The following is a 27,890-nucleotide window of genomic DNA, read 5'->3' as shown; positions in this document are numbered from 1 at the left end:
ACCATACCATACTATCCATATTGTAATCCCCTATAAAACCTGTTCCTTGAGTTTTCGTCCACTTACTCGCCCTTGAGCTTGTCCTGCTTAACAGTGAAAGCCATCTCGAGGAGTTCGCGCTCCTCCTTCATGTGAACCTGCTTGAGACCAGTGGCGACGGAAGCACTGGGGTTTCGGCCAGCGTACATGACGTGCTTGCGGGTGTGGTGCTCAGTGTTGTTGAGCAGGGTCTCGATACGGGGCTGAGTGAAGCTCCAGGCACCGGCGTTGAGAGGCTCCTCCTGGCACCAAACGATGGTCTTGGCGTTGGGGTACTGGTCGAGGTTCTCCTTGAGTTGTTGCCAAGGGAAGGGGTTGAGCTGCTCAATGCGAGTGATGGCGACGTTGTCCAAGTTGTTCTCGGATCGGTGCTTGTGAAGGGCAGCCCAGACCTGACCGCTGCAGAGAATAACACGCTCAATCTCTTCAGGAGCCTTGATAGCACCAGTCTCGTGCTCGGGATCGGGAATAATCCACTGGAAGCCAGCGTTCTCACCAGTGAACTCCTCGATGTTGCTGCGAGCCAGAGGGTGACGGAGAAGAGACTTGGAGAAGAAGATAACGAGGGCTGCAGACAAGTTAGCACCAATAGAAAACAAATAACATCAATTTTACTTACGCTTGCGGTACTGGCGGTGCATCTGGCGGCGGAGAATATGAAACAAGTTGGCAGGAGATGTCATGTAGGCGATCTGCATGTTGCAGTCCTGGTGTTGACGGACAAGCTTCTCACCAGTGGGGAAATCACGGGGATCCTCGTTGCTGAGCTGAAGGTATCGCTCGAGACGTCCAGAAGAGTGCTCGGGACCCTGACCATCATAACCGTGGGGCAGAGACATGACGAGACCGGTTCGCTGCATCCACTTGACCTCACCAGAAGCGATAAACTGGTCAATGATACATTGAGCGTTGTTGGCGAAGTCACCGAACTGGGCCTCCCACATGACAAGGGCGTGGGGAGAGGACAGGGAGTAACCATACTCAAAGCCGAGGGCACCAAACTCACTCAGGGAAGAGTTAGAGATGACGAATTTGCCCTGGTCCTGGCTCAGGTGTTGAAGGGGAGTGTAGGTATCCTCAGTCTCCTGGTCGTGGAAGACAGCGTGTCGCTGAGAGAAGGTACCACGCTCGACATCCTGACCGGAGACACGGACGTGGTAACCCTCAGTGACGAGAGAACCAAATGCCAGAGCCTCAGCAGTAGGGAAGTCGATGTTCTTACCCTCGACAACAGACTTGGTTCGATTGGCGAGAATACGCTTCAAGTTGCGGTGAACGTGGAAGCCCTCGGGAGTGCTTCCAATAACGGTACCGATATGCTCGAGAGTAGTGCTCTTGACACTTGTCTCGTTAGTAGCCAAAACCTCGGTGGCCAGTTCCTTGGGAGACTTGAAGCCGTTCCAAGCAGAGGTGGTCCACTCCTTGGAGGTAGGAGTGTAGTCCTTGGACTTGGTGAAGCTCTCCTCGAGCATGCCCCAGACCCACTGCTTGTGCTCGTCGACATCCGCCTTGGAGAAAGAGCCCTCCTCGATGAGCTTATTGACATAGATGTCGATTTGAGGCTCCTTCTCAGTGATGCGCTTGTACATGAGCGGTTGGGTGAAGGAAGGCTGATCGGTCTCGTTGTGGCCGTACTTTCGGTAGCAGTTGAGGTCAATGACAACATCGTGCTGGAACTCGGCGCGCCAATCGGCAGCAAGCTGGCAGACAAAGTTGACAGCCTCGACGTCGTCGGCGTTAACGTGGAAAACGGGAGCGTCGATGGCCTTGGCAATATCGGTACAGTAGGCGGTAGATCGGGCGAATCGAGGATCGGTGGTGAAACCAATCTGGTTGTTCACGACGAGGTGAATGGTACCACCGGTAGAGAAGGCGGGGAGAGAGTGGAAGCCGAGACACTCGTAGACGATACCCTGAGCAGCAAAGGCGGCATCACCGTGGAGAAGGACACTCATGGCGGTGCGGTGAGTCTTCTCATCGTTGTTGTAGTGCTGGATAGCGCGGGTCTTGCCCAGGACGACGGGATCCTCAGCCTCAAGATGCGAAGGGTTGGCGACCAGAGAAAGCTGAACACGCTTGCCGGAGGGAGTGGGACGCTCGAAGTTCATACCGAGATGGTACTTGACGTCACCAGATCCCTCATCCTCGGCACCATTTGTACCAGCGAACTCGCTGAAAATAGACTCGTTGGGCTTTCGGACGACGTTGGAGAGAACGTTGAGACGGCCACGATGAGGCATACCGATGACAATGTCCTTGACACCATAATCGACACTGCGGTCAATGAGGGCCTTCATACCAGGGACAAGGGTCTCACAACCCTCAAGACCGAATCGCTTGTCGTTGGGGTACTTGGTAGCCAGGAAAGACTCGAAGCTGGAACTCCAGATAAGTCGGTCGAGAACACGGCGCTTCTCATCGACAGAGTACTTGAAGGGAGTAGGGACCTCAAGGCGTTCACGGAGCCAGTCGCACTTATCACGGTCAGGGATATGAATGAACTCAACACCGAAAGAACCGCAGTAGATTCTCTCGCAAGCATCGACAATCTCGCGGAGAGTCATCTTCTCACGGCCATCACGCTTGAAGCGAGGCAGGATACCAGGGCCGAGGGTGTACTCAGTATCCATGTCCTTCTCGGTGAAACCATAGTGCTCGAGAGTCAATTCCTTGGGCTTGATGTTGGAGAAGCCCTTGGCGTCGTTGGTACCTCGGATACCGAGGGGATCAATCTTGGCGGTATGGTGACCGCGAGACTGGTAAGCGCGGACAAGAAGCTGGACCTTCAGATGGTTGGTGACATCGGAACCATCCTCCATGGCCAGGTTGCCAGCAAGGCGAGGAACGCCACCGGTCATGTTAGGGACCAGGTTAGGAGGAGGCTGGAAAGCTTGAGAGATGGGCATCTCGCCGCTCTCCATGTTCTTGAAGTAGATCTGCCAAGAAACGTGGACGCTCTCAGGATCTTGCCTCCACTGCATGTACATCTCATCGATGTAGCTAGCGGTGCTTCCGGAGAGGAAGTTATCGTTAGGGTCGGGAGGCGCAGAAGTCGCGCTGGTCGCATAGTTGCGACGAGCAGCAACGGCCAGAGGGCGGCGGGAGGCAGCGAGCTTCCATGATGATGTGTGGGCCGAGAGGGTCGAGATAGAGGCGGTAGAAGAGGCAGCAGAGCATCGAGCACCGCGAAGGAGCTGCGAGCTAGCTCTGCAGAGCGAATTCCTCAACATGATGGGCGTTTTTGTTTGTGTATGTGGAGAAACAGAACAGGTATAGGTAGGTAAAAAGGAACTAGAGGATATGAATGGGAAGCATCCCTCGACGAGCTTGATCACGACACGAAGGAACGGCGGAGTAAGTCAACAAAGGATTCCCCGTGAAGACTGAGGAGAGGAATTGGATTGAAATTGATAGATGGATAAGGTAAGGTAGATAGTTGGGGGGACACGGGAAGAACAAGTAGAAGAAAGAAATTGTTTTAGGTATGAGCAGCGCTGGAGCTCAAGTCGCTAGGTACCTGTCCTGCCCTGGCCTGGTCTTTGATGTCCTGCTGTGGTAAAAATACTATGACGCCCCGGCAAACCCGGTTCTGGCCGCCAGGGATTGGGGTTTTCATTGGCTAGGAGCTCCCGTAGCGCTTCGGTCACCGAGAAAACTCCGTGCGGCACACGGTGCAGGCCAGGCAGTGTTGGGAGGTTTTCATAGGGAGAATTAGGTAAATTCCAAGGTGAGAGGTGACCGGCCTTGATTGTCCGGGAACCCACATGACACACTGTTTTAGAGGTCATCGTGGACTTTTGCGGCAGCTGTCATTGGGGCACGTTTCAATATTTTTGGGGCTTTGGGGTCCTTTTCGGAGACTTGAGGCTTCTTTACCGAGGATCGCCGTAATGCTTGAGCAAGGAGAGAGTGATCCCCGGAAACGCTGTACCGTTCAGTGCTCACCATGGCACCCGTTGAGCCGGGCCGTCGCTTGTACTTCCCCACGATTTTGGGGCATTTGGTTTTCAATGCCGACTGATTCATGATGGTGACTTGTGGTTATAGGGGGCTAGAATGAAACCTGGTGGTGCATTTGTGGGAATGGGGAGATCTTCCTCACACGGTCTAGTCTGAAAAAGTGTCAGTAAGTTAGTCAAATCATGGAGTGAATCAGGGCGCACAGGAAAAGAACTGAGATTGCGGAGTAACCATCGTGAAGTTTTACGTGGTTCAAACAGGGTCAATAGCCGACGCGACAAGGGCAATTGGGAGTTTGGGGTGGGACTGTATGTACTGTACTCTACTGTATTTTCATGCATTCATGATCTCATGCATTCCAGGTTTTGGAGAGAGTTTCGAATATGTCGAAAGGTTTGAGCCACGGGAAAAACAGGCAGTTGATAATAGTAATTCACCAGCCACATTCATAGTTGGAGAAGCTGAGCTGATGAATGATGTATTGACGCACATACGAACCTCTGACGTATGCAGATCAGCATGAAGCGTCAATTCGATATGTTCTGATCCCGCGGCATTCCATGTTCCGTTTTTGTTTTTGTGCAGCTCAAGTTCTCGTTGCTAACCAATTAGAACCCAACATTAGAGAATACATAGCTAGAGCCTTATTATAGATAGAATCAACGAGTATCATCAGATGGTGAGTTGATAGGGTCCACAGCTTCCTGTAAGTCTTGTAAGTTACAGGTTGGAGTCGGCATAAGACGTGCTAAGATTGAGAAAACTGCAAGCAACTCCACCTGCCATTTTTACAACGCCAAACCTTACTAGGCTATCACCTGATTAATTGATTGGTTTGATGATGAGTTTGATGTGATCTTGCAGTCGCATATGAAATTTGAAGGAGCCGACCACAGATGCTAACGGTAACCTATAAGTTACGATCAAATATTCCATATGAACCTCCTGTTGTTCAACTCTGAGTCCCGTTTGAGTCTGAGCTTAGATGCCATGCATGCTGCCTTAGGTAATCATGAAATCAGTGGCCGCGAGTGGGTCTTATTGAACAAAGCACTGAAGAGCAGGCATCCAATCTAATCTAATAAATGGAAGCATCTTCTCAACGGTGATTATCCGTATCAAACCGTCACATTAACAAGATAGTTTACCTTCAAGATGGTGATCCCAGTGGGACGTACCCTTTTCAAAAAGAAGGAGGGCATCCTGACTCTCACAAGTGACCATCAGCTGGTCACTTGGACTCCTAATTCAGGAGGCCCTGCCACAGTCTCACTCAACATCAACAACATCACAAGTAAGCTGAGACGCGGTTTTCGTCCTGTGGTCCGAATTGGTTATTAACATGGCATCACGTCAGACCTCCAACAGACTCCAGATTCCTCACCAAAGGTTATGCTCAAAATCTTTGAAAAAGTTGGAGATGCTGAGCCTGCTACATATCTCTTCCACTTCAACACCGCCGAGGCTAAGGATGAAGCAAAAGCCGTTAAAGATCTATTATCCAGTCTACTAGCTTCCACACGCGGCAGCGATGCATCTGTTCCAAAACCACCTGGCGCAAATGGTGGCTCTTCAACGCCCAATCCTGGTAGTGGTAGTGGTAGTGGTAGTGGTAGTGGTTCCGCATCCATGGCCTTCGCCAGCGCTGTCAACTCACAGAATGCTTCATCCTCGCGCTGGTTCGATGACTCGCAGCTCAAGAACGACATCGAGCTGCAACAGTCACTGATGAGAAAAGATACAAGTCTGCATCAAACATATGTTGAAGCGATGCAAACCAAGCCTGACTCCTTATCGGGAGCCGCCTTTAATTCACAGTTCTGGTCAACCCGGACAAGTCTTCTCCGAGCCCACGCTATTGAGATAAATCAGAAGAAAGGAGCCTATAATGTCCTCTCAACCGTCAAACCCAAGACTGTTGATGGCGAACTAAAACTAAACATCAGCGTAGAACAGGTGCAAATGATATTCGCACAACATCCCCTGATCAAGCGTGTATACAACGAGAATGTCCCCAAGATATCTGAAGCGGACTTCTGGTCCCGTTTCTTCCTCAGCAGACTTTCCAAAAAGCTACGCGGTGAGCGAGTCGCTGAGAACGATCCTACTGACCCTTTGTTCGACAAATATGACCCCAACGAGAATACGGTTGCGTTTCAGAGCAAGATCATGGCAAACCAAGTACCGCATTTTATCGACATCGAGGCCAACGAGGAGAATCAAGGAGGTTTCAAAAGTGGAAACGCGAAGGATGTCGAGATGCGCCCTAGGGCCAATATACCAATTGTGAAGACCCTCAACAGTCTCAGTGAGAAGATCATGGCCAATGTTGCACCTTCTGATGTCAACACTGATGATCCCGATGGTGGTTACAACGCCTATGTTCAGCTGGCATTGCGTGATCTCAAGGGCGACGCGAAGGAGCATCGTATCATGCTCAACGTGAAAGAACAGAACAAGTTCTTTTCGAAACATGACTCTGCACCCTCGAAACAAGCTGCGGTGTTCGAAAAGCAAGTTCCTAGCGAAGTCCTATTCGAGATAGTGGGAGATCTCGAGACTCTCGAGGGTGACGGTGCTGGTGGAATAAATATACAGGCAGCAATGGGATTTGACGAAGAGAGCGAAAGTGACGAAGATACTCCCAAACGTCCGCATGTTGGATCACGCTCTGCACTTATAGCTGCCGATAAGGACATCATGAAGGGTGTGCGCCAGCAACGCGCTCAAAAATACGGACATGAGACGGATGCCTCTGAACCTATGGGGCTCCCTGTTGAGATCTCCCGCAAGTGCAGCCTTACCCACGCAACGACTATCGAGTTTCTGCATCAGTTCTGGAACGCATTCCTCTCAGGCGACCCGGACCGCGCTGGTGAACTACAATACCTAGCCGAGTCCCTGGGCCGATCACTGGCACGTATCAACGCAGTTGCAGAGGAAGCCGACAAGGAGCGTGAGGAAATCATTCGCAACCGGAAGAAGGAGATCCGCGATCATTTCCAGCGAACCGGGAAGAAGATTAGATGGCGATCGGATAATGTTGGAGGTGGCAAAGCTGCCGTGATTGCTTTGATGCAACCAACTATGAATGCTTTGGAGAAGGCTCAAGCCGACTACTCGAGGGCTCTCGCAGCAGAAGGGATTCAGATATCGACTGAAGCATGATCCTTCCAAGCTCGATTCCGTAAAAAATAATAATCCTCTTAGGGGAGAAAGCATGACGAGATCGATGAAATTTAAAAAAGCATCTATAAATCATTGTCACAGACTTGTCCGAAGATTATCGTAAGGTGACATTTACGGTTATTATGCTCATCATTAGCATTTTCTGACAAATTTCGACTTTTGCGTTTGTGCCTGGTGCCACCGTGATCAAAGTTTGGCAGGCAGTCGCTTCAAAACATCGACATGTCTGGCCTGTCTTTGTGGGGGGGAGGCTGGCCGATCCTACGGATATCAAGTGTCTTGTCGTTGCCATGAGTCGCCTCAAGCGGTCAGGGCCAGTGATACGCCCTTTTCCGTTGCAGCAGTTCGAGTTGGAGTATCAGTGGTGAAGGCTAGATATGATGGATGGGATCTGTTCTGCAGTTAGGAGGGTTAAACCTGAATGCTCTGGAATGGAGTCTAATTGCCTTATTATGACCGTCGTTACCGGGTCTCAGATTTGTGACTCAGTATCTGGTTATATCATTCTATAGTTTATTGGCTGTTTTTGCCAATGCTATATCCTTGAAATGTCAAAGAACAGTCTCGCCATTTAGTTCAATCCATCGTAAGTACCTCTGTGTTGGCCAAGTCTATATGTGTGTGTTATACAAAGAAAGATCCCTGCCTGACGCCATGATGCATAAACATGTGAACCCAAATCCAAGCCTAACATCAACATCCTCACGGACCGCGACGGATTCGTACCTCCTCAGCATCTGCAAACTTCTTCTCTGCGCCGACGCCAAAACCCATCGTCTTCTTTGCACCCTTCTTCTTGGCTCCGTATTCTTCATCAAACTTGCGGATCTGCTTGAGAGACTGCATATCCTCGCTGATGCTAGCCGGTATCTGGCGAAGTGCCTTGTCGAAGTGGTCCTGGCGCAAAATACGCTTCTTAGGGTATTCATACGGCTCGGGGCCACTGTGACGTGCAGCAGCTTCATTCTCCTCCTCAACAGCAGCCATGGCGGCAGCGACGCAGGCATTCTTCAGATCAGAACCTGAGTAGTAGGGTGTACGCTTGGCTAGATCTTCGAGTGAAACGGCAGGGTCAAGGGTTTCGCCCTTGAGGAGTATCTTCAGAATGGCATTGCGGTCTGCTTGTAGAGGCAGGTCGACAAGCAGACGGCGTGGCAGGCGGCGGAGAACAGCGTCATCAAGGTCGAATGGACGGTTGGTGGCAACCATGATGAAGGCTTCTGTCTCCTCAAGACCATCCCATTCTTTCAGAAACTGGTTGATGTGAGACCGGTGTGATGCGCGAGCACCGAGCATGCTGCGGTTTGCTAGTAAAGAATCGGCCTCATCAATAAAGACTACACACGGTGAGATCTTCTTGGCCAGAGTAAAGACAGCGCGGATGAGCTTCTCGCTCTCACCAACCCACTTGTCATTTATAGTCGCACCACTGATTTCGAGCATGTTTGCGCCGCTCTCCTTGGCAACCGCCTTTGCGAGCAACGTCTTGCCTGTACCAGGAGGTCCATACAGCAGGCATCCAGGAATCTTATCCTGGGCTAGTACACCATAAGAGAACGCATCAGGCCGTACCAGCGCCAGGGTTGTGAGGAGCTTGAGGGCAGATATGGTCTCCTTGGGGACGTGAACATCGTCGAAAGTCGTTCTCAAGTTCTGACGGTTGATGTGGCCTGAAGATATCCGCTTCTCATACTCATTCAGCTTCATAGATGCCCGGCCGCCTGATTGCGGGTCTTCATCCTTCTTCTGTGAGTCCTCTCCTTCCGTCTTGCCGTCTTGCTCAGGCTCGTCAAGGTATCGCTGCCCGGGTCTTTGCCTTAAAGGGCCCATGAGAAGGCGCTCATACACTCCTCCTGGTGCAGCACCTGCGGCTTCCTCTTCGTGGCGTTTTGCGGCGCATGCAATGTTGTACACCTCTGGTAGAGGAAGAATAGACTTTTTGAGCATCTGAGCCCGGGTGTCTGTAGCGTGCATAAAGATCTTCATGTGAGCATCTGAAAGTTCAAGGATGCACTGGCTGCCTAATGATTTCAGCATACGGTTGATGTTTTGAACGTTCTCCACGAAAATGTCTGTATCCTGCAGAGGGAAATTGCCATCGGAAGTTTGTAAGCCGCCAGACGGTTTGGGTTGCCTTAAAGTGCGAGAAGGATCGATATGTCGAGAAATGACAAAGTCTCCAACCGAGAGATCTCGAAGCATGCTTTGATACTCCTCTGAAGGTTGCTCACTCGAGGACGTTCCCAGAATTGCAACCTTTGACCCTTGCTGCCAGGCTGAATCGACGATATTTCTCAATCTCGTGATGAGCATTGAACCCTCAAGTGTCATACTAAGTTCAACGAAATCGTGGATATGGATGATGAGAGGCTTCTCACGCGGGGAGCCTTGCTTAAGCTCGGCTGCCTGTATAATTTGCTCCAAGACCTTGTCGATCTTGAGGTTCTCCCATTTGCCAAAGGGGTCATAGCCACCCTGCTTGATTTTGGAAAGCTCGTCTTCAAGCGAACCTGAGGCTGCGCGAATGTTAATCACGCCCGTGTCAGGGTCGTTATCCTCCTCCTCGGGGCGTGCCACCACATCGGGATCCCTGTAAAGCTTTCCATTCATCTCTGCAGCGCGGAATCCCATGTTCGAAAGAGACCCTCGCGAATAAGCCCAGTCTTGGTCGAGATAGTCTCCTACTGTGACGGATAAATCCTGGGCATTCAGTTTGACCAGATCAGCATCGTTGAAGTAGGCGATGTGTTCTGCGACAGCCTCTGATATGGCTTGTCCGCTATAGCCAGACATGGACAATATGGTGATCTGACGCTTAAGGTTCTTCGACTCAGAGTCGGGAGGGGGCGGTGTTGTTAATTCTCGACGCAGAGCAGATCTAATAGAGGAGAACGTGAGAATAGGCAGGTCGGCGATGGCTTGGGCTAGGGAGTGGTCGAGTCTCCAGTCATAGTCGAGAATGCTATCGAGACCTGTCTGAACTGAAAGGAACTGGTCGCGAAACTCTTGGGCATGTCGGTCAAAGTCCTTATAGTAGTGCCACCACCAGAAGGGTTTTGAAGTGTATGTATATTCCGCGTGTCGGGCAGGATATAAGGAATCGGCCAAATGCCATGCTGAGTCGAGCAGCATGTCGTAGGCGCGGGTGAGGCTCGTCAGCTTATGAACGAGCTCCTCTGTGTGGCAATTGGCATCGAGAGCAACAACAGCTTTTACACGGTCCGCGACTTTCTCGAACATGGCAGTGAATGTCGCATCGAAGTAATCTTCAAGCGCCTTGTTAGATTCCGTTATTCGAGTCTTCTTATCGGCGACCTGAGGATCGACAAAGATAGAGGACGTCTTTGGTTGTTTGGCGTCTTCAGCGAGAGCAATCGGGAGTTGTGGTCTCCTCCAGGCATGGTGAAGAGTGACATTGTCGTCGAGGAACGCTTGTGGTAGTTTGACGGGGGGTAGCGCAGGAGCGGCATGTTTGCGAGCTATTCTGTTTTTCAAAGAAGTCGAAGTCCGAACTCGTGAACGACCCGGTGCGGTTTCGGTTCCGTTTTGCGGCTGTACATCTTCGTCCTCTACAACAGCCGATTGCCCTGGTGGCTTGTCACCATTGTTTGCACCCGCGCCTGCACCTGCGCCTGCGCCTGTGTCCCTCCAGGTTGACGATGTCTGAAATGATCGATAGCGTATTCGAGATCGGACTTGTGATCTGGCGGCGACGATAGCAGGATTGAGCAGGGCGCGAAGCCCTGTCGATTGCATCCGGGCGAGTTCTCGTCGGTCGGTACCGAGAGTTGAAGACTATGGCGGAGCCTTTGAAGTTAAAGTCGCAAGGCTGTTGTTTGTGAGCTTTGAGCTATGAGTTATGAGCCATAAGCCCTGTCATGTCTTGCTTAACAATTTCCCCAAAAGTTTGAAAACCGGGGCCGGGGGTTTTTTTTTAAGTCGGCCGAACCCCGATCAAATCTCGGGTCCGGTTTAGCAAGGGACAATGTTAGCATTTGTCTTCTATAAGGGAAGGAAAAGGACAAAAGTTCTATGACTTGCATCGAATACAGTCCGGTCTCTTTTGTTTCTACATGTGAGACTTTGGAAGTTTATTCAAGAATATACTTGATAAAGTTTTCTATTGGTATAGGGTATCTTATCCACTGAAATAATGAATCCGTGTAAGTGGAAATCACAATTGCAAGTAAGCCTCGAAACAATGTATAATGTCGTGATAGTAAGTTACATATGTTCTGGAAGTAGCTCTAGTATACGGTTCTCAGATAGACCATTGGGGTTTTGCTTGGTAGGTATCTTTAAATTCGTATATTGTCTCTAGCTATCTATAATGCCATTAGGCTGCCAAAAAGTTCAGATATATCGGTCCATCTTCATTCAAATTATATATGAATGGGATCTTCGGTTGCATGTATCAATCCTGCAGAAACCGACGAGTGATCGTCTCGACTGATCGGTAGGACATAAGCATAATCGTTAAGGATGCACTACTACCAAAACTCTGCTATAACAGACATTCGAAGCTTCGACCGCCAGGCATGATATAAAAAAACAACTATATCTTAGGTATGATTATAACATAATAGTACAGCAAGTGTACTTTTGGGAGATTGCGACTTGGTGAAAAGTTAAAAAAAAAAAAAAAAAACACGCAAAGCCAATGCATCCGTTGCTGCAGTATGCACTCTCTTGCTATGACCTGATATTTACCAATTGCCTAGGCTGAGCTGGCTGAAGGGGAGTAAGACGGGCCCTGAAGATTGCCGACTTTGGAATTGGGCGTCGTCAACTCGACGTTCTGTTTGAAATGTTTCGTTTTCGAGGAGATTATGCCTCGTGTCAAATTACGCAACATGGGGATATTATCTGATGCATTTTTGGATAACCATGTACCTACTTTAACTTGATGTTAGGTTTATTTGAGTCAAGTACCATATTCCACTGCAAATAAACCACTTACAAGGAGGGACTCAATAGCCCTGGAATACCTTAGACAACATTGGATTTCAGGGCCCGTCTACCCGAATCCTTCTGTACAGACACAAATCTCATTGTCATCATAGACTAGAGTCGTCATCCAGTCACAGCTGCAATGGAACTAACTTAGAGTGCTGCTAAGCCTTGTTTGGTCCTGAGACGCACACGCGGGGTTTCCGCTGTTGGTGGGCGAGGCCTTGTCATCAAGCAACTCATTCATCCATCCATGCTAGCATGAAACTCAACTCACTCTCACTAAATCAAGACACCTCTTTCATCTCATACATAATTCCGTCCCTTCCATCTGTGATAACTAACTGTTGCTACATATGACCATGTTATAGTCTCAGCAGCCATGGACAACTCTCAGATCTCATCAGAGCAGCCCCAGTCGGAGAGCCCAGAAGGATCGCCGCCTAATTACGATAACAATAAGCCCTACCATTCTAAACGACCTCACAAGAAGTCACGAACAGGATGTCGCAACTGTAAAGCTCGCAAGGTTAAATGCGACGAGGCTCGTCCTGTCTGTCGATCATGCAGATTGCGCAAGGCAGATTGCGTGTATCCGACTCCCGCAGCCTCAACTACTCCCTCTTTAAATAACAACATCACCATTTCTCCTCAACGCCCACCAGAACCCCCATCCGCTCCTCAGAATGCTCCTTCACCAGATGTCGTCTCTATTTCCTCTGGAGATGAGCCTATGAAAGAGGTGGGGCCGTTGGCCGTCTCGCCCGTATTCCGCCATGGTCAAATGGACGTGACAGATATGAAGCTACTCTGGTTCTACACCAGCTCAACGTGTACCTCTTTCTCAGTGGACCAGGGACCCTCGAACCCAATCAACGAAGTTCTAAGAAACAGAATGGTCCAGGTTGCCTTTGAGAACCCCTTTCTTATGGATTCGTTATTTGGTCTTGCAAGTCTTCACATGCAGAGTCTTGAGTTGAGCCACGACCCTGCACGCGCTCTCACCTATCGCGCTCGTTCCTTTGAGGGATATCGTCTGGCCGTAGAAAAAGCACAGCCTGAGACGTTCCCAGCGTTACTAGCCAACTCTCTATTACTCACTGCTCTGTCATCTCAAAATTTCCGCGATGAAGATGGTAAAAAGCTTTACTTGATCGATTGGATGATTGTCTGGAGGGGAATTGGCCTCGTCATTGACCTCATGGGTGTTGAGAAACTCATTGACTCGGGCCTTTACTGTCTGTTCAACAGACCTTCTGTCGACGTTGAGCAGGCCACAAACCATATTCCTGCCTGCCTTGTCTCCATGCTCAACTCCATCGAGCCCAGCGATCCAGACTATCTTAACGTGGAAACCTACTACGAGACACTTCAATTCCTCGGCTCCTTATATCAGAACTTACACGATGGTTTCGGGCCCACCATGATGCTACGGATCATCACTTGGTTCACTTTTGTGCCCCGACCCTTCGTCCAACTCGCACGCGAATTACGCCCCCGAGCTCTCATCATTCTCGCTTACTATGCGGCTTTCCTCAAGTTCCCGTCAGATGTCTGGTGGATAAAGAATGTCGGAAATCGTTCACTGCGGGATCTTTGCGAGTATATCGGCCCAGAGTGGCAGCAATATCTTCTCGTCCCACACATGGCACGCCTCGTCGAAGGCGAGCTTGAGCTTGGAAGAGTTTTGTTCGAAGATCCAAATTGGTCACCGCAAAAACCCAACAGCCTACGATTAGATCCCACGGCATCCATCACCCTTGTTGACGAGAAGGGAAGACGTGTTGAGTGGATACCTGCCGAGAAGAAGCTCGTGCTCATGGATTCAAGAGGGCAAGTTATAACAAAGGGAGAGGCTATCGAGAAATGGAGGACCGACATGAACTCGACCTTTACATTCGATCCATGACTGAACATATTCAATGATGGACAATTTGAAAGAATCAATAGAACACAGGGAGTCGGGAAACGAGAGGATGTTTGGGAACGATTTTATTGGATACCCGTGAGACTTAAAGGTCTCCTTCTTCAGCAAGAATAGAATCAAATTTGTATATACTCGGTAACTTTCCACTTCTGCAACTGACCAACTCATTGCGAGGTTTGGCTCTGCGCATCACTCTCATAACCACTGACACACCGTCCTGGAAGATTCACCAAGCTTATATCTATCTATATCCAGAGTCCGTGGAGATATGAAGCCCAAGAGAATTTCCTTAGTCTGACATTAAGTAGTCAAACTGAAATAAGCCAAGCGTGATATCGACTGTAATTCAGTGTAGATATCGAGCATCATTACGCAGTCACTCGTCACATCAAAGGTAATTAAGAATGGATCACTTTTAGTAAAAAAGAAAAGCTTGATATGGCTACAAGAGGAATTTTGTTGATTTCTTAGTACACAGCTCACATAAGAGACTTGGTGGAGCTTATGAGAAACCTTCCGGGACCTTTGTTCCTCTTCTCTATACACAGGTCCTTTATTTCTCTCCTCCCGTCTCCCGCGGCATTAACTTCAATACTTAAACCCCTTACTGACCCTCAAGCTCAGCAAGAATCTTCTCACCCTTGGTCTTGGCGGAGGCGAAGTCACCAACCATGTAGAAGGCACCCTCAGGAAGGTTATCACCCTCACCGTTAAGGATGGCCTTGAAGGAGTTGATGGTCTCCTTAAGGTCGACGAGCTTACCCTCGATACCAGTGAAAACCTGGGCGACAGTGAAAGGCTGGCTCAGGAAACGCTGGATCTTACGGGCACGCTCGACAGTAAGCTTGTCGGCCTCAGACAACTCATCCATACCCAGAATAGCAATGATATCCTGAAGAGACTTGTACTCCTGGAGGATCTGCTGGACACGGGTGGCGACGTCATAGTGCTCCTGACCGACAACTCGGGGATCCAACATACGGGACTTGGAGTCGAGAGGGTCGACAGCGGGGTAGATACCCAACTCAGAGATACCACGAGACAAGACAGTGGTGGCGTCCAAATGAGCGAAGGTGGTGGCAGGGGCAGGATCAGTCAAATCGTCAGCAGGGACGTAGACGGCCTGGACGGAGGTAATGGAACCCTTGGTGGTGGTGGTAATACGCTCCTGCATACCACCCATGTCGACGGCGAGGGTGGGCTGGTAACCGACGGCAGAGGGGATACGACCGAGAAGGGCAGACACCTCGGAACCGGCCTGAGTGAATCGGAAAATGTTGTCAATGAAGAGGAGCACGTCCTGACCCTCCTCGTCACGGAAGTACTCTGCTACAGTAAGACCAGTGAGGGCGACACGGGCACGGGCTCCAGGGGGCTCGTTCATCTGACCGAAGACCAGGGCGACCTTGGACTCGCCATCAAGCTGAATGACGGAAGTCTCCTGCATTTCGTGGTACAGATCGTTACCCTCACGGGTTCGCTCACCGACACCAGTGAAGACGGAGTAACCACCATGGGCCTTGGCGATGTTGTTGATGAGCTCCTGAATGAACACAGTCTTGCCGACACCAGCGCCACCAAAGAGACCAATCTTTCCACCACGGGCGTAGGGAGCAAGAAGATCGACGACCTTGATACCAGTAACGAGAACCTCAGCAGAGGTGGACTGCTCGACGAACTCGGGGGCTTCGGTGTGGATAGGAAGGCGCTTGTCAGTCTTGATGGGACCACGCTCGTCAATGGGGTCACCAGTGACGTTCATGATACGGCCAAGAGTTGCGGGACCGACAGGAATGGTGATGGGAGCACCAGTGTCCTGGGCGGAAGCACCTCGGACGAGACCCTCAGTACCTGTAAAAATGTGTTAGGGATTTCACATAGGAGAAGTTTCGAAGCGATCGTGACGTACCGTCCATAGCAATGCAACGGACGACGTTCTCACCCAAATGTTGCTAAAGGATGTTAGAATTGACCATTCATATGAGGCAATTGGTTGTGAACATACGGAAACCTCGAGAACGAGCTTCTGGCCATTGTTCTCAGTCTCAAGAGAGTTGAGAATGGCGGGGAGCTTCTGAGTATCGAACTTGACTACAATAATGTCAGCATTAATTTCGCCGTGTCGTGCCAGGCTCGCCGGGAGCCTGTGATAGATGATTGACTAACCGTCGACGACGGCACCGATGACCTGCGATCAGTCGGGTTAGCACGGAGTTCTTGTGCGGTCGGTATTGCCCGGGCGACCGGAATTGAATGAGGAACGGCTCGTTCTCACCTGGTGAATCTTGCCGGTGCCAACGCTGGCAGTGCTCGCCCATCGGCTGGAGATGGGGACTCGGAGTGAGGAAGGTCGGAGGGCACGTCGAGGGAGGACGGCCGGGCGAGCCGCGCGGGCGAAGGAGGAAATGCCGCTGCCGAGGAAAAAACACAAGGGTCAGCTCAATTGGGCTTCAATTGGGAGGGGAACGTCATCGAAAAATTATCGACATTCGTTCTCGCGATCATTACTCACCTCTTGAACATCTTGCCAGATGACAAAGAGCGATCAGAGATGGGAGTGGAGAGAGGTTGGTTGAAGCTGAGGGAGAACTTTTACGGGAGGTGAGCAGTTTTGCTCGGGAGGGCGACTTGGTCGGTTAGAGCTTTCGCAGAGCGTCACGTGGACCGCTAGCCCAAAATTACCTCTGGCCCCACCGGGGAATCTGCGATGCCGGCAATTTCCCGGGATGAACACGACGGAATTATTCGCAGACCTGGCGCTTCCACCTAAAACCATAGCGGTTGTCTCGCCAGAAGGCCATTTTTGGGGCCAACCCAGTGTAAACCAACAGCGACAGCGGAGAGATGCCTTACAATCGTCACTGAGTCCTTATTACTTAGGCCTGCAGGCATTAAATGGCTTAGGTTCCATCTCATCTTCAACTCAACCGTGGGACCGATCCATTTTTCCTTGTAAGGGTCAATGACTGAAGTTCGATGCATATCCGAAGCCGAATCTTGACTCAGTTATCTCATTCTTGACTTTGCACATAGAGTTGACCGTCAATTGTCGAAGTCGAAGGCATCATCAATGATCTTGCAGCAACCAATCCCCTGGATGTCATTCTGAGGGGGAAGATGCAAAACAGAGCGGGGAAAGTAGCATTGACCTGGCTTGGTTTACCTGTGTGCTGCTGAGTTCTATGAGATGGTGGTGGAAGCTCAAGATGGATTGGCTGATGATCTGAAGACCACGGAAGTACTGCATACAAACAAACACCTTAATGGAGACTGCGCGTGCGGTCTAATCAAGTCAATGTATTGAGTAGACCAGATTACTTCACATCTAGATCACCATAGATATCATGGTTTCACATCTCACCATCTTCAACCACGTTCTTCTCAAGAGATGCCGTCAATTCAAGGCCTTTTAGACAGTTCAGGGGATCCCCATCTTGCATCCCGTCCTCTTCCCTCAAGCGTCCAACCCTATTGGTCTATCCATTAGTCACGCCGAGATGGTCCTGATTCCAGCCAATGACAGCCGGCAATTGCTGGTCGCAAGTTTTAGGTGGCCCATCTAAATTTTGGTACTGAGGTTTGCCAATTATTCGGGCTCTTTTCCAACTTTTTTTCTTCCCCCTTGACCGTTTCCCCCATTAACCGACCCCGGTTCAAATCTCAACAGCCTGACGACATCAAGATTAGTTTCGGTAACCGGGCTTCAAACGACGCTTATACCCATTCAAGACAGTGATGTCTCGGTTATCAATTGCAGATGCGTCTTTCTTCCATCACTAAGAACCAATATTCTCCCAATCTGATGCCTCTTACCGTTGAATTTGCTCCAGTGCTTTAAACAATAAGCTTTGTTTCTCCCTGTTTTGATCCATTCCCGAACAACCGAGCCGAAAAATCCGAGCATGATCAGAACCCCACCACAACTGACAAGGCTACAGAGCCATGTTGCTATTGATCATGTTAGCCTCGTTCCTCGCGATTGACAAAAAGAAGTATCAGTCAGAACACTAAAGTTACTATTTTTGACTGTTAACTTTTATTATTTCATATTTTATAATATATCTGCAACACAAAACAAACCAGAGACACACCAATCAGGGCCTCGTCTCAATAACGACGCACTTTGTAACAGTCCCCGCCAAATGAAGGAATCACTCTAGTCAGATACTTCTTCTCGCAGCTTCACCACGTCCCCTTTTCCCATCTCTTATCATCCCTACTCAAGAGTGCTGGGAAATTGTGGACTCAAGAGCCAGAACCTGCAAGATCATGTTAGGAAACGCAAACAACTATTTTCAAAACTGGGTTCACTTACCAAGGCACTTCGGCAGGGAATATAGATATGAGTCCAGTTCTTCCTGTTGTTCCATTCCATGGGGGTAGTAAAGAATCGTGTGTTCTCGTCGACACGGTTGTGACCGCCAACATCCTTGCTATCTGTGTTGAGAACGACACGGTAAGTTCCTGCGACATCGATTCCGATACGGTAGTCGCTGAAGCTGTTGGTTGGGTGGAAGTTGAAGATAAATACCAGACCAGCACGCTCAAAGACAATGACCTTGTCACCTTCATGTTTCAGTGAGATATACGCCTGAGGCGCATGTAGCCAACCATACTTGGCCTCAGTCTGGTTCATCAAGCGGTCAAAGTGATCGAGGAACTTGTATCGGAGCAAGGGATCATCCGTAAGGTTGAGCTGTCGTCGAGCATACCAGAATGAGTTGTTGTTGCCCTCGCGTGGGAAGTCGAGCCACTCAGGGTGACCAAACTCGTTGCCCTCAAAGTTCAGGTACCCCTCTCCTCCAAGGCCGTGTGTCACCAGTCGAATCATCTTGTGGAGCGCCATACCACGATCAATGACAGGAGTCAGGGGTGACAGTGTAGACATGTTGGTATACATTTCAGCGTCACACAGATGCATCATGAGTGTTTTATCACCGACGAGGCTGTGCTAATGTTAGCAGCTGATCGTGAAACAAGTGAAGTGAGCATGAACTTACGCCTGGTCGTGGCTCTCAGCGTACGCGATAGTCTTTTCGCCGTGTCGACGGTTGGTAAGCGTGTGACAGATGTTGCCAATATCCCATTCATCATCTTTGAGTTCCTTAAGGATCTTGATCCACATGTCAGGAATGGCCATAGCAAGGCGGTAGTCAAATCCAACACCACCAAGAGAAAGTGGCAGGCAAAGTGCTGGCATACCAGAGACATCCTCAGCAATGGTGATAACTTCTGGGTAGAGATCATGCAACATCTCGTTTGCAAGCATCATATAGACCACTGCCTCCTCGTCAACATCTGCGCCGAAGTACTCATGATAGCCGCCGGAGAAGCCCCTGTTGGAATTAGTATGACAGTCTGAGCAGACGGTGATAGTGCCACTTACGTGCCCATGCCATGATGAACATATAGCATGCTGGTTACTCCATCAAACCGGAAACCATCAAATTGGTACTCATCCATCCAAAAACGTAAGTTGCTCAGCAAGAACCGCATCACCTCATGGTGGCCGTAGTTGAAAAGCCGGCTGTCCCACTGATCGTGTCGGCCCTTGCCACCACCATGGAAGTATTGGTGATCGGTACCGTCGAACTCGTTGATACCGTCGAGCACGTTCTTGGAAGCGTGGCTGTGGACAACATCGAGAAGCATAGTAATTCCAAGGCCGTGAGCGGTGTCAATGAGCTCCTTGAGGTCCTCGGGAGTTCCATATCGACTGCTAGCTGCGAAGAAGTTGTTGATTTGATAACCAAAGCTGGCATAGTACGCATGCTCCATCACAGCCATCAATTGAATCACATTGTAACCCAAATTCTTGATTCGCGGCAGCATGTTCTTGGTAAACTCCTTGTAAGTCGCAACCCGCTGGTCAGGGCTGGAGATGCCGACATGCGCTTCATACACACGAACGCTTGCGGGTTTCTTGGGTCGAGAGTTCTTGAACTTGTAGGTCTCGGAGGCTGGAGGGTTCCAGAAGTGGGCATCGTATGCGGGAGAGACAGACAAATCCTGTGTCACGTATTTGATCCAGGCCGGAAGTCGATCAACATGCTCACCATTGGGCAAGTTAAGCGAGATCTAGGTATACAAATTAGATGTGATGTCTTGCAATTGTGTCTGGATTTTGACATACCTTGACTTTAGAATTGTGAGGTATGGCAGGCTGTCCATCTTTAGCAGGAATTGTAATTTCGAAGACGCCAAAATCGTTCTTGGTCATGGGATGAGCGTTGCGGTCCCAGTTGTCTAAAGCAAATAGTGTAAGCGCATGTATACATGATTGAGTTTGGAAACGTACTAAAGTCGCCGACCAGGAACGCGGCAGTGGCATTAGGCGCCCATTCACGGTAGACAATGCTGTTATTAGCATCGACATTGAAGCCAAATTTCTCGGCGCCCTATAGACAATTAGTATCATAACGCGACTCGATGAATTGGAAGCTGGAAGCTTACCCTGCTGAACTTCTCAAGACCACCTTCAGTGTCGTTGATGGTCTTGATCCAATCTTGAGTCTTGGAAAAGCGCCTTCTTAGGGCTTCGCTGAAGGGCTCCAGCCAAGGATCGAGCTTTACAACGCCTAGAATGCATCATGAGCGTGGCGTTCTTGACTATCAGATCATCACATGTCAGGCCATGCATGGACTTACCTGTACCATCGTTAGGAATGTCACCCGCAGCACCGCTTGAGTGATTGGGGTCCAGGGAATTGGACGAGTTTTCAACAATTGCGGCCATTTTTTTCAAAGATGAATTGAGAATACGACGCGGGTTGTAGAAGGGAGGAGGGTAGGTAGGTCTCAAGGTGGGCGGGGTAGTCGGGATATTGGTGTTGCAAGCTTCAAACAATTGTTGAGCTTCAAGTGAGACACAATTGAGGAGATGAAGAATCGACACCGCAGCACAGAGGATATTAAAGCAACTTTCTAGATAAAAAGAGGCTTGGAAAATAAGATGAAGAATCAGAAAATTGTGGCAACAGAAGTAGAATTATCATATCAGAGACCTTGCAACCTCCTATCTAGCTCATTCGCCTAAGGTGACCAACCTTTCAGTTTCAGTTCAGGTTGCCCACCCAGAGCTTTATCGATAAGTTGGGATGACGTCGCGAATGGTGAATTTCTCTCAACGCCTACGGTACGTATCTGCACGCTGTCCCTTAAATGGAAGGCATTTTCAGTTTATGTGTCTGCAACGCTCAACATGTGGTTGAGAGAGGGTGACACTGGACCCAACCGAGAGTCTCGCAATATCGCCACTTCCTGTAAAAGACTCTCTTATGATGTTGCGCGAGAATCATTGTGCAGTTCGGACGGGTCCCATCAAATTCATGGAGCAAATAGTTTGTGCCTTGGGGTGCTTGGGGAGGCCGGGGGCTAGTATCAGATCCCCCATGTCGGCCCGGCTTGTTTAGCGGGGACAGGACCGCAATCTAGGCCTGTCAGTGGTTGCTACTCGCTATCAGCTCCTGCGCGCAGTTGCCTTGACGGTTGGCCTGGGCTTCAAGGTCTGCAAGCGTCTAACTACCCGATCCCGATAGCGGACGGGTCCCGGAGCTGGAGGTCAGACAAAGGTCGTGTATCACATAATCTTCGATTCCTGAACTGCAATCATAGAAGCATCGCCCCTACGGCAGTCCTATAATCAACCTCACTGTAACCATTTCCATGTTATCGAATCGATAGGCTCTATCGTCGGCCTTGCTCTCGCACGACCGCATTAAGCTGTAACCGATCCCCGCATCCCGTCATCGTCGGCCCAGATATACTACAACTCGGTCGACTGTCGCCTGACGCTCCGCTTTGTATCATCCTTCAATATTATGCAAATTGAATATATATCATAATGTCGCCCTTCGTAAGGGCCCTCCCTACCGCTCGTTGCTGTCTTTGCCATCTCTCGCGCTGTGCCCCACGACCGGTACTTATTACGACACGTTGCGTATCCTCCTACAACTCTCGACTACGACAACAACATCGTTATATATCAGGCTCCCCTATAGCTTCACGACGAAACAACGACTTCAATTCAGGCTTCAGTAGCAGTTATGACCCATCAGTCGATGCGGGGCGTGGCCCCATGTTCAACAAGACCAACTTTGGCGTACCACAATTCTACCCACGCGATCTCAAGAAAAGGGTAGACGACTATGTTGTTGGCCAGGACCGGGCCAAGAAGACAATATGCGCAACTATCTTCAACCACTACCAGAATCTACGACGAAGACACCAACATGAACACGAAGACCGGAATAGGCGGGATAAGGCGATGCGCCAGAGGTTTGCGAGAGACAGAGAACTGCATCAGAAACGTCGTGAGATGCACCCTGTCGAAGGTCAGCGTGTACATGGTTCCGTCCCTGAGCGCTACGCTGCTGATACTCTTGAAGATGAGTTCCCGGGCCATAATGAGTCGGTCCGTGGGCTTCACGATAATCACGAATTCGATGACGACCCAATGGATCATCTCTATGTTGCAGAGGATATAACAGTTCCCGATCACGTCAAGATAGACAAGAGTAATCTCCTTCTGGTCGGTCCCACGGGTGTTGGCAAAACTTACATACTAGAGTCTGTCTTCTTCTATCAACTGCCAGAACGATTGTACTGACAGAACTTAGAACACTAAGCAAAAGGATAAACGTACCCTTTTCAATTTGTGACTGCAACTCCTTCACTCAGGCTGGATACATAGGACAGGACGTTGAGACCTGCATTGAGCGACTCCTTATCGAAGCCAATTATGACATCAAGGCAACAGAGCACGGTATTGTTGTCCTAGATGAATTCGACAAGATTGCAAGGCGAGAAACGACTACTGGTCGGGATGTTGGGGGCGAAGGTGTTCAGCAAGCGCTGCTGAAGCTCGTTGAGGGAACAAAAGTCACCATCAATGTCAAGGACAACCGCTCATCCCGATCTACGTCACCTATTACGACGAACTATAGCGCATCCGGGCCATCTTCCTCGACTCCTCAGGCAGCTCCTCCCGGTAGCAAGGTTGACCAGTATACTATTGACACTACTAACATCCTCTTTGTGTTCTGTGGCGCCTTTGTCGGGCTAGACAAGGCTGTCCTGAAGAGAGTCGCAAGACCGACGATGGGATTCGGCGGAGAGCTCCGGGGTCGCTCATCTATGTCGGGCAACAAGCAAACTCTACCGGCAGAAACATATACGCATTTGCCTCACCACAACCCTCAATCAGCTTCATCGTTCACGCCGTTGGATCTTACCACTCCTGCTGATCTCCAAAGCTTCGGGTTCATTCCTGAGTTGATAGGGCGTCTGCACAATATCTGTGCTCTTAGTCCTCTTTCTAAGGAAGATCTCTTGCGTATTCTGACCGAACCCAGAAACAGCCTTGTTGCTCAGTATACCGCTCTTTTTGAGACTTACCCTTCGCGACTATTCTTCACAGAGAAATCGTTATATGCTATCGCGGAGCGAGCTGCTGCTTCAGAAACAGGAGCTCGAGGTCTCAAGATGGAAATGGAGCGTATCCTAGCAGAACCCATGTTTGACGCTCCGATGCCTTACGTACTCATTACTGAGGCATGCGTGAAGGGAACGGAGAAGGCAGGATACTGGGGCAAGGATGGCCGGTTTGAGGTGGACAGAAGAATGCAGGCAGAAGAGATGAACCCGCCCAAGGGGAAACCAGAGAACACATTTGAAAAGTATCGAGAAGCAGGACAAAGCGGTGGCTAAGTATCGTCTTCAACATTATTGGGAACGAGGCGTATTGGAGCAATTACTATTTTGATTAACTGGATTTAATGTCGACAGAATGGTCAGGCAGAGTTTTGGGTATGCTCCCACAGAGATAGGCAAGCAAACAAATTCAATCAAACAAATGACTCGACTCGGGTTCCGTTGTTGTAGTACAGTATTTACACCAAGAGGACTTGATATCTCTGGAGCGACCTCGAAACCCCTAGTCATGCCCATGCACACCAGAGGCCCTTTTACACATCAATACGTCTCCGTAGTCACTCCAACTTCTAGCACAAAGGAAACGATGTTGTGTATTGAATTTAGTTGCCCTTGGGGGGAGACTGGACCATACCCTTGCCAGCATAACCAGGAGAGGTGATACCGGTGAAGGGATCGGATTTTTGGTTCTGAAAGCCCTTGTTAGCCAGGTGATCATATGCGATGTAGACGAGATGGGACATACCTTGAGGAACTCGTTGGTCTCCTCCTGGTACTCCTGGGTCATGGTGTAAGGAGCGGGCTTGGCGACAACACGGACAGCACCGAAGAGAGCGACACTGGCGGCAAGACCAATGAAGACGCCCCAGGCGACGCGGGCACCGGTTCCAGGGGGGTCGACAGCGCGGGGACCGTGAGGACCGAAGGCAATCCAGTAAGCTGTTGAGAGAGTTTGAGTTAGTTTTATGGTTGTGACGCAGTTATACATAGTGATGCAGGGAATGGGCCGTTGATGTAACGGGTAAAGCTATATCGAAGCCCCATCTACCAATCAGGAAGACGAATTGGGTGCTTAGGTTCTACATGATGCAATTGAGGCTCGTGGAGGGTCCAATGCAAGGCTGAAGCTGTGCAATTGAGGTGTTGTTAAGTGAATCGTCAATAGTTGATAAGGCTGAAGCGTGTGTTGTGATGTGTTGTGGTGGTTGTGACCCAATATCTCGGCTACGCGGGGGGGATGGAGGTATTTTCGCAGTGGAGGAGAGTTTGTGACGCACCAGCTTTCTTCTCCTGGAGGGTCAGCTCGGTCCAGTTGGACTGCATGCGATCACGCAGAGCCATCCAGAGCTCGGCCTGCTCCTGGAGAGGCATGCCCTCCCATCGCTTCTCGATGTTGGCGAGGGTCGGGTTAGAGATGGCGTGAGTCGAGGCAGCTCGGGAGGCCAGGGCGGGAGTGCTGCGCACCAGGCTCTTGCGCAGCAGGTTGGAGGCTGATGTGCGCAGCATCGTGAACGGTATATGTGAGGTAATCGGCGATGACGAGACGGGCGGGAGAGAAGCTCAATTGGTGCGCTCGAGAGCGTGGAGTGCGAGTGCGAGTTCGAGAGAGGTTTCGTGGAGAAGAAGGCGAGTTAAGGTATTCGGGGAATGTCAGAATTAGCAAGACGGGAGCAATCATACGATGGGTCCCTCTTGCCTCGGGCTTGGATTGGTGCATTTCTACATCACGTGATGCATTCTTTTCCTTGTTGCCGGTTTTGCACGAACTGATGAAATCGCCTTGCCCATGATTGGCCAAAGCTTACACGACGCTGAACCCAACGGCATGGATCAGATGTCACGAAATGTCACATTTGGACTTGATATTGATGCGTATGACAACGATTAAGACGAAGTGGTTTCAGATTTGTCCAAGGTTTCATTGCATATTTTGTGAATCCAAGAGTTACATTCACTCACTCACTGACTCATACGAAGTTCCAAGTCGCAATGAAGACGGTGACGTTCACCAGCTACAGAACAAGGATCAACAGTAAACACCATGTCCACTCAGCTGATTCCGGCAAGCTTCGGATCTTGAGATCTGCCATAGTCTCTCAAGACATAAATATGTCAGAATCTGGCAAGAGTCTCCGGATTACGAGGCTGGGAACAGTGATGAACACATATGGAGTTGCTACCCTTGTTCTTATTAACCATCACCTATAGCTGGTGATCGCAAGGTTGCTTCCTACTCTATCTATACGGAATGGAGATGATGCTAATTGCCCGTCTGAGATCCTAATGCCGACTTTCGCTCGTTTATCAATAACTTCCCCCAAAAGCTTACAACCATAATATAAATACACATATTGTCTACCCACCTAGAACTTGACGTCAAACAAGTTCTTTCTTCGAATCCTTTCGCCGTACTTGTAAAAGATAAACGGCAATGGGATTGCTGCAGCTGCAATGAAGCCCAGCAATGAGGTTCCCCATCCATAACCTAGGCTCTTGTACATACTTCGTCCTGCCAATGGCAACAACGCTCCCACCAGCGAACGAAGAACAGTGCTTGCAGCGATGGCAGATGCAGCATACTGAATGTATGCATCAACCAGGTAAACTGAGATACACATCTGATAAGAAGTCAGTAAGCTGAATTTGGGTTGCAACTTGTATATTACTTACAAATACGATGATCATACCACATCCCAAGAATGCAGTACCAATGATGGGCACAATCCAATGATCTTTGTGCTCAGCAGACCATCCAAACATGAATAAGCCAGCCGGAATAATGAAGCAAGCTCCCCCCATGAATGGAAGCCGATACTCTGGCTTCGCCTCTCCGCCATTCTTGTTGGTAAGATATTGAGCGAACCGGTCTATTGATGCCCCAGAAATGAAAAGCCCTGTCAGGGAGCCAACTCCGATACCAATGTAAGACAGACCAACTGATCCGCTTGAGAAATGGTATTCTCCCTCGAAGAGTGTGGGCATGGCTGTGAAGAGGAGGTAGAGATACCCGTACACCAGAGCCATATAGAATGATAGAAGCGACACGATGGGCGCGAAGAGAAGCATCTTAGTTGGTCTTGTGATAGCCAAACGGAAGATTTCCTTCGTGGTAGTGCCATTGTCAAGGATTGACCTAAGCTTAGTGTTTCCTGTTTCTTTGCGAAGCTTCTTGGCCTTTTTCTCAAGAAGAGCATACGCATATGTTTCTCTCATGAAGATGAAAGCAACAATCGTGATCGCGCCAGCCTATTAATAACCAATATCAGCCTTTGGTTCATTATCCAAGTATAGATAAAAGAGGTTACTTACAACGATAGCAACAACCCAGAAAGACCATCGCCAACCCTTCGCTGCTGAAAGGTATCCACCAGCTGGAGCTGTCAGCTTTATCGTAGCATCATTCAATTTAAAGATTCGCTTACCGATCGGTCCAATAACTGGGCCAAACAGTGGACCTAAAGCCCACGAAGACATGGCAGCTCCACGCTTCTCCTTGGAGATCATATCAGCTAACGAGCCAGCTCCGATTGTAAGTGGACATGATCCAGCAAGGCCAGCAAGGAGCCGGAATGCAATAAGGCCACCCAGGTTAGGGGCCTTGGCGCAGGCCACAGTAAAGGCGACGAAGAGAACATTGCAGATGTGGTACAGCGGGAGTCGGCCGTACATTTCGGACAAAGGGGCGATGACTAAGGGGCCAAAGCAGTAACCAAGAAGGTATACTGAGACGATGAACGATGCCAGCTGCTCGTTTGTTGAGTGGAACTCCCTCATGACTTGATCGATACTTGGTGCAAAGATGGAAGACGCAAGTGGCCTGGAAGTGTTAGAGGAGTGAGCTTTATCAAAAGGAAAGGAGGTATTCTTACGTGACAAACGTAACAGATGAGACAAGAATGACATTGATTGTCTTCTTCTTCATTGACCAGTTCTGGGGGTTGGCTGGGTCGTCAGGGCCGTCCCAATTAACAATATTGGGGTCATCGGGAGGAGGGTCATCGAATTCGACTGATGTTGATCCCTCTTCGAGATCTCTTTCGCTTTTCTTGAAATCCTCTTCGGGTATTGGTGCTGGAGTGGCAGCACTGACAAGCTGGTCGTCAACTTCGACGTGTTTCATGCTAGCAGTCTTGTATGCACTCGAGTGAGTGATTCGGCACTTATGAGTAAGTCCTGCTCATTCAATAAGTTGAGTTTCGCTAGGCAGCATCAAGCAAGAAGATGCTCGTGTAAGGCTGAAGATCTAAAAGGAGTTTGGAATAGTTGGGAAGGGGCCTGTTATTGTATGCTTGATCCCCAGCAGATCTAAAGTCTTCCTAGAGACACTAATGCATACTACAAACGAAGGGGGACCATTCAACTGGGAGCCTCAACGGCAAACGGCTTATGTCCG

General features: G+C 49.6%; 9 protein-coding genes across 9 annotated transcripts; 3 read left to right on the top strand and 6 right to left on the bottom strand.

Annotated features, from left to right (window-relative positions):
- Positions 1 to 62: 62 nt before the first annotated feature.
- BKA55DRAFT_537460 (thiamine diphosphate-binding protein) lies at positions 63 to 3,269 on the bottom strand (the record flags this gene model as incomplete). The annotated part of the gene is made up of 2 exons (XM_046189917.1): positions 63 to 607; positions 659 to 3,269. The coding sequence occupies 2 exons, from the start codon at positions 3,267 to 3,269 to the stop codon at positions 63 to 65; spliced, it is 3,156 nt and encodes a 1,051-aa protein (XP_046052482.1).
- Positions 3,270 to 5,154: 1,885 nt separating this feature from the next.
- Positions 5,155 to 7,167, top strand: BKA55DRAFT_505430 (uncharacterized protein; the record flags this gene model as incomplete). Its single annotated transcript, XM_046187185.1, has 2 exons — positions 5,155 to 5,293; positions 5,357 to 7,167. 2 exons carry the CDS (start codon positions 5,155 to 5,157, stop codon positions 7,165 to 7,167), a joined length of 1,950 nt encoding a protein of 649 aa, XP_046052481.1.
- Positions 7,168 to 7,890: 723 nt separating this feature from the next.
- On the bottom strand, positions 7,891 to 10,944 carry BKA55DRAFT_592454 (uncharacterized protein; the record flags this gene model as incomplete). The annotated part of the gene is made up of 2 exons (XM_046195395.1): positions 7,891 to 8,306; positions 8,337 to 10,944. 2 exons carry the CDS (start codon positions 10,942 to 10,944, stop codon positions 7,891 to 7,893), a joined length of 3,024 nt encoding a protein of 1,007 aa, XP_046052480.1.
- A 1,435-nt stretch (positions 10,945 to 12,379) lies between these two features.
- BKA55DRAFT_563253 (uncharacterized protein) lies at positions 12,380 to 14,460 on the top strand. Its single transcript, XM_046192374.1, has one exon. The coding sequence runs from the start codon at positions 12,521 to 12,523 to the stop codon at positions 14,045 to 14,047; it is 1,527 nt and encodes a 508-aa protein (XP_046052479.1). The 5' UTR covers positions 12,380 to 12,520; the 3' UTR covers positions 14,048 to 14,460.
- On the bottom strand, positions 14,420 to 16,228 carry BKA55DRAFT_306598 (ATP synthase beta chain). Its single transcript, XM_046185616.1, has 3 exons — positions 16,071 to 16,228; positions 15,975 to 16,017; positions 14,420 to 15,916 (listed from the first exon to the last, which is right to left on the bottom strand). Exons 2-3 carry the CDS (start codon positions 15,979 to 15,981, stop codon positions 14,670 to 14,672), a joined length of 1,254 nt encoding a protein of 417 aa, XP_046052478.1. The 5' UTR covers positions 15,982 to 16,017; positions 16,071 to 16,228; the 3' UTR covers positions 14,420 to 14,669.
- A 2,057-nt stretch (positions 16,229 to 18,285) lies between these two features.
- BKA55DRAFT_640034 (glycoside hydrolase superfamily) lies at positions 18,286 to 21,091 on the bottom strand (the record flags this gene model as incomplete). Its single annotated transcript, XM_046197117.1, has 8 exons — positions 20,714 to 21,091; positions 20,519 to 20,643; positions 20,364 to 20,463; positions 20,199 to 20,311; positions 19,452 to 20,143; positions 19,066 to 19,401; positions 18,381 to 19,011; positions 18,286 to 18,324 (listed from the first exon to the last, which is right to left on the bottom strand). Exons 1-8 carry the CDS (start codon positions 20,799 to 20,801, stop codon positions 18,286 to 18,288), a joined length of 2,124 nt encoding a protein of 707 aa, XP_046052477.1. The 5' UTR covers positions 20,802 to 21,091.
- A 402-nt stretch (positions 21,092 to 21,493) lies between these two features.
- Positions 21,494 to 23,842, top strand: BKA55DRAFT_563244 (P-loop containing nucleoside triphosphate hydrolase protein). The gene is made up of 2 exons (XM_046192373.1): positions 21,494 to 22,633; positions 22,684 to 23,842. The coding sequence occupies exons 1-2, from the start codon at positions 21,909 to 21,911 to the stop codon at positions 23,771 to 23,773; spliced, it is 1,815 nt and encodes a 604-aa protein (XP_046052476.1). The 5' UTR covers positions 21,494 to 21,908; the 3' UTR covers positions 23,774 to 23,842.
- Positions 23,843 to 25,147, bottom strand: BKA55DRAFT_563240 (cytochrome c oxidase subunit IV family). The gene is made up of 3 exons (XM_046192372.1): positions 24,775 to 25,147; positions 24,243 to 24,436; positions 23,843 to 24,186 (listed from the first exon to the last, which is right to left on the bottom strand). The coding sequence occupies exons 1-3, from the start codon at positions 25,001 to 25,003 to the stop codon at positions 24,100 to 24,102; spliced, it is 510 nt and encodes a 169-aa protein (XP_046052475.1). The 5' UTR covers positions 25,004 to 25,147; the 3' UTR covers positions 23,843 to 24,099.
- A 713-nt stretch (positions 25,148 to 25,860) lies between these two features.
- Positions 25,861 to 27,617, bottom strand: BKA55DRAFT_507125 (major facilitator superfamily domain-containing protein; the record flags this gene model as incomplete). The annotated part of the gene is made up of 5 exons (XM_046187322.1): positions 25,861 to 26,115; positions 26,168 to 26,743; positions 26,807 to 26,868; positions 26,920 to 27,314; positions 27,367 to 27,617. The coding sequence occupies 5 exons, from the start codon at positions 27,615 to 27,617 to the stop codon at positions 25,861 to 25,863; spliced, it is 1,539 nt and encodes a 512-aa protein (XP_046052474.1).
- Between the last annotated feature and the right edge of the window lie 273 nt (positions 27,618 to 27,890).

Source organism: Fusarium redolens, assembly GCF_020744475.1.
Source record: "Fusarium redolens strain MPI-CAGE-AT-0023 chromosome Unknown BKA55scaffold_5, whole genome shotgun sequence".
In the NCBI taxonomy this organism is placed as follows: Eukaryota; Fungi; Ascomycota; class Sordariomycetes; order Hypocreales; family Nectriaceae; genus Fusarium; species Fusarium redolens.
This window is presented reverse-complemented; position numbering and strand designations above follow the sequence as displayed.